The following is a 4,338-nucleotide window of genomic DNA, read 5'->3' on the forward strand; positions in this document are numbered from 1 at the left end:
TTTTAATGTCCTGGTCACGGCACTAATGTTTTAATGTTTTATCCTATATAATGTTTTAGTGTTGAGCGCGACCGCGTGGTCCAAAATGTTTTCAGCACGGTTTGGTAAATTTAAATTCTTTATTTCCTCAGCCGATTGGTAAAACATTACTAGCTTTGGCCAATCTCTAATCGCGACTCCCTCGGTTTCGCTTCGCTTTTCGCGTCGATCGCTCCCTCGGTCGTCGACCCGCTCTCCCGGTCAACACTCGACCTTCGGCGCTCGATCGATCGGTACACACTCGATCTTCGGCGCTCGATCGATAACGCTCGCATCTGTTTATCCGTCTGTGTTGAGTTGACAGCGGTAAAGAGGGCCCAACTGTTATACACAACAGTGATCGTTAATTGGCCGCATCCGTTACACTAACGTTGGTCAGCATGCCGATAACGTTGCCGGAAGTCGCCACGATAGCATTGGGAGGTTGTTCTGCAACAACCAACGATGCTACAAGGATATTGATCATCGTGATTATCGCAACACCGACTGATGTAATGATTTTGACCCTCTGCCGTCTTGGGTCGTCCTTTTGGGGTTTCGTGAGCTGTAAATAACAATAAACAGAGTTCAGAAACTGCTAATTCACAATTGTCATTAAAAACGTACTGAAACTACAATCATGGAAATCGCCACCATCATTTGCAGGACGAGGGAGAGTATGACGAATGTGATGCAGGCGACGTAAGTCTTGGAACCTTGGTTGTAAGTTATGAGCAACCGCAGCTGGTTGGCGTTGGCCGTCAGGAGTGAGATGTCCATCGCACTCTCGGCGATACCTTTGGAAATGTCGTACGAAGGGGTGATTGAAGACGCCCGGCGCCCGTTATCCGTTTCAAAAAGGCCAGTGACGGTGATAGGAGGCTTAGGAGGCAGAGGCGGTGGTCGGGGCGGTGTATCAATTGCTGTCGGATTATCGGTACCGGTGAAATCTATAAGCGAAGTCACCGTGGTTTCACTTGAGGTTGATTCTCCGTTCGGATTGTACTCGAATTTTGCACTGGACAAATCGAGATCACTTTTGCTTTTTCCCAAAAGTGGATAACTGCGAGCTATATTGGTTCTGCGGCCACCAGCGACTGCACTGGATGGTACTGCATTGTGACGGTACACAATGGGAAGATCAATCGGCTTCTCATTTTCACGATAACTCATTGCACTGATCAAAAATGGGATCGTACCGAGACCGTAGCCTTCGCAACGTGAAGAAAATACAAGGATCAAAATTGTGCAACACCAAAACACAATAAGGTCAGTCGCCAAGTACCGTTAATCAAGCCGAAGATAGAGTTTCCCTTTCCTTCCATGGAAACCCTACACCAGACTTTTCTGATCTGTGGAGCACTGCACTGCTCTTTGCGCCGTTTGCGAACGAACTGCATCAAACGTAGCTATCGCACGTGGAGATCATCGATGCAATTGATCAGCAATGACCTACAAGAGCCTGCGAACATGGAGGAAGTCTACCAATTTTTGTTAGCTGATATGAATGCTTTGCAAAACCATGCTGTTCGTGTTAAAAACCCGGAAGGACCATCGCTTTTACAAACGATTGCAATTTTACGAACGATTGAGCACTGATGGATCTGTTCATGACGTGACTATGAATTTCATATCAGGTTTTAACACCTTGAAAGGATCAGATTAATCGTGATGTGAATTTTTTAGACAATATAAATGCGTTGATTTAATATTGAACATCGTAAATTAATGACCATATTATCCCCAATTAACATACAGTAAGAAATAAAGTAATTCTCTTAAAGTGTCCAATAAAACGCTTGTCTTTAAAATGTTATGAATGATTGGATAGTATTCGGATTGAATTATTCTTCTTGAAATTTACAAATATAATAAAATACGCAAACCTTCAACTTTTTGAAGAAAATCACGATATAGTTTTATTATAAAATTTTATATTGGTAACTATTTATATTATCCTCACTATCTTCGAGTTTATTTTATTTCATTCGTGATAAATTTTTACTATTCCTGCATGGCATTCCATACGAGATGATTCATGTTTTACTTGTGTACACATGTTAGAGAAGGCACCCGGTGATCGCTAACTAAATATAAGTCACACGCTCATAATTTTAATTTCCAAATTCATTAAACTAGTGCTCAGTCCGATTCCAGTAGCATGTTGAGCACTGTGACCACCGCCAGGTTGAGTAGTGCAATCACGAAGGCAACAACGCAGGCCAAGGTTCGCAGTAGAGGCCAACGTTGGGAAGCGTGTGTCTGCAAATAGTAGGAAGCAGAAAAGAAATCGTATAACCCATGACACTGACCTTCCTGTGCTACGGTTTGCCGGAATGTCCGGAATTCTGAGCGGCACTAACCGACATAATCAGCATTGCAACGCAGTTAAGAATTTGGAGTATCAGTGACACCACGAGCAGTCCCAGCAGTGCCTGATAGGTGCTAGTGTCCTGTCGATCGACTTCGGTCGTCGTCACCAGACGCAGCTGGTTGGAGTTGGCCGCAAGGAACGCAATGTTGAGGGCATTCTCCAACACCGAACGGCGCACGTCGTAAGCTCCTCCACTATCCGAGCCGGATGAGTTGGTGGCCCGATCTGTTGCCCGGTTCGGTGACCGTTCGTTGTCTTCCCAATCGTTCTCTTGGTACGGTTGGCGACGCACCGAATCTTGGTCGTATATCACGGGGTTGCAGAACACTTTCGGCTGTTTCTCTTCGCCGGTGAAGATGCGCACGCCCCGGTTGGCGGATTGTTCTACGTAATGGCGCGGTTTCTCGAAACGGGACACTCGTTCACCGCGCACCGGACTCCGGCGGTACGACTCCGGTATGGTCATGGTGAGCTCGATTTGTGGTACAGTTATCTCGCGAAACACACCCGGCGCACGGTAAGGCTGACGAACGTCTGAAATCTGGCCCATCGAAGCGTAGGGCTATTATAGCTCGCATACCAAGGGCTCGCATACTCCAGACCCGACCGCTGGCAAGGTTATTTCTGCAAGTCTGGCCAAGCCAGCCATGCGTGAGGTATGAACATCATTGCACCGCGTGAGAGAAGCAAAACAGCAACATGGAAACATTGACGTTAACTGGGTCTATGACTCTGCTCCAGTACTGTGTACAGTTTATTTACACACAAATTTTACACTGAACCACTTCTTGTGAACGATATGCGGCATCACAATCCAGCTCCCGCGTAGTTTCGGTAGATCGAACCGAGATCGATCCTCGAGTGTTCAACATTGACAATGAACGGTATCATCAGGTTAACCAGTGCGATCAGAATCGCACCGGTTACGGCAAATGCCTTCATCTTCACGTACCGACTGGGATCGTTCACCTGCTGTTGTAAGACATTCAGCGAAATAAAACAAAAACTTACTTTGCAATCGTTACCATTACTTACCGTGATTGTGACGATAGCGATTCCCACGAGGATCTGCAGTAGGATCGAGATCGTTACCAGCGCTTCGCTGGCGATAAACGTTTCCGTTTCCTTGAAGCTCACCAGCAACCGCAGAAGATTACTATTTGCCGCCAGGAACGAGATGGTTAGCGCTATCTCGACGACACTTCGGAAGAAGTCGTAGCCGGTGTAACTTAGCGCTAGGTAGTACTCCGACGGCTCATCCGCTGGTGTGAGAACGTTGCTTCCCGCACTTTCCGTCTCCAGCTGGCCAGTGTAAAGATTTCCGTTGCCATCGCGCATTCTGTAAGCGTTCGTGGCGTTGGTCATGATGTGCTGGTTGCGGGCTTGAAGTAGAATGAAATCGCGAATCGCCGACCGCGTGAGCCGAACCCCGGTCTTAGTGCGGTCTTAGTACTTTGCGTAGTGCGAAGAAGTAAACGGCTTCCACTTAGCGGCCCGGAAGTGACCTTAATTCTAGAGTCGAAGTTAACGCTATTCGTGGCATCAGCTGCGAGGCTGCAAGGAGCTTCAAGCTCAGTGGCAAGTAACGACTGCTACAACAAGCTTAGCTTTGGGTTGCCGCAGTCAATTTGGGGATTTTCACAGTCATTGTGCGTTTACGTGTAGCGGCCACGTATAAGCCATTTGTCGGCTATTACCAGGGATAGCTTTAAGAAAGGATTCCAATAGTTATTGTATAATTACTTTAAGGCATTTTTTAAATAAATATTTTGAGTGACTTACAGGGTCAAAGAAATCTATCCGAGCAGAAGTGCATATCTATAGATCGACTATTAGCGAAGCACAGCGAAACGAATCATTAAGTTCTAACTGCAACACAAAAGGAATCGATTAAGGCCACTGTTACGATAACAGTCGGTGTTATCGTAACGCCGACTGTCAATGCG

At 46.3% G+C, this 4,338-nt stretch overlaps 3 protein-coding genes across 3 annotated transcripts; all 3 read right to left on the reverse strand.

Moving 5' to 3' along the window:
* Window positions 1–382: 382 nt before the first annotated feature.
* Window positions 383–1,343, reverse strand: LOC131214403 (uncharacterized). The gene is made up of 3 exons (XM_058208782.1): window positions 1,304–1,343; window positions 646–1,229; window positions 383–583 (listed from the first exon to the last, which is right to left on the reverse strand). Exons 1-3 carry the CDS (start codon window positions 1,341–1,343, stop codon window positions 383–385), a joined length of 825 nt encoding a protein of 274 aa, XP_058064765.1.
* An 817-nt stretch (window positions 1,344–2,160) lies between these two features.
* LOC131214401 (uncharacterized) lies at window positions 2,161–2,858 on the reverse strand. Its single transcript, XM_058208780.1, has 2 exons — window positions 2,382–2,858; window positions 2,161–2,280 (listed from the first exon to the last, which is right to left on the reverse strand). Exons 1-2 carry the CDS (start codon window positions 2,856–2,858, stop codon window positions 2,161–2,163), a joined length of 597 nt encoding a protein of 198 aa, XP_058064763.1.
* Window positions 2,859–3,199: 341 nt separating this feature from the next.
* On the reverse strand, window positions 3,200–4,019 carry LOC131214402 (uncharacterized). The gene is made up of 2 exons (XM_058208781.1): window positions 3,428–4,019; window positions 3,200–3,364 (listed from the first exon to the last, which is right to left on the reverse strand). The coding sequence occupies exons 1-2, from the start codon at window positions 3,755–3,757 to the stop codon at window positions 3,200–3,202; spliced, it is 495 nt and encodes a 164-aa protein (XP_058064764.1). The 5' UTR covers window positions 3,758–4,019.
* Window positions 4,020–4,338: the final 319 nt, after the last annotated feature.

The sequence above is a fragment of the Anopheles bellator genome, unplaced genomic scaffold, assembly GCF_943735745.2.
Source record: "Anopheles bellator unplaced genomic scaffold, idAnoBellAS_SP24_06.2 scaffold00810_ctg1, whole genome shotgun sequence".
NCBI lineage: Eukaryota > Metazoa > Arthropoda > Insecta > Diptera > Culicidae > Anopheles > Anopheles bellator.

Excerpts from the sequence above, each read along its gene's own strand:
- LOC131214402 (XM_058208781.1), bottom strand. The coding sequence starts at position 3,757 with ATGACCAACGCCACGAACGCTTACAGAATGCGCGATGGCAACGGAAAT. Across the intron at positions 3,365-3,427 it reads TCGCTATCGTCACAATCACG|CAGGTGAACGATCCCAGTCG; the intron begins GTAAGTAATGGT and ends GTCTTACAACAG.
- LOC131214403 (XM_058208782.1), bottom strand. The coding sequence starts at position 1,343 with ATGGAAGGAAAGGGAAACTCTATCTTCGGCTTGATTAACG. Across the intron at positions 1,230-1,303 it reads TATCTTCGGCTTGATTAACG|GCTACGGTCTCGGTACGATC; the intron begins GTACTTGGCGAC and ends CACGTTGCGAAG. Across the intron at positions 584-645 it reads TTTCCATGATTGTAGTTTCA|CTCACGAAACCCCAAAAGGA; the intron begins GTACGTTTTTAA and ends TGTTATTTACAG.
- LOC131214401 (XM_058208780.1), bottom strand. The coding sequence starts at position 2,858 with ATGACCATACCGGAGTCGTACCGCCGGAGTCCGGTGCGCGGTGAACGA. Across the intron at positions 2,281-2,381 it reads TTGCAATGCTGATTATGTCG|ACACACGCTTCCCAACGTTG; the intron begins GTTAGTGCCGCT and ends TACTATTTGCAG.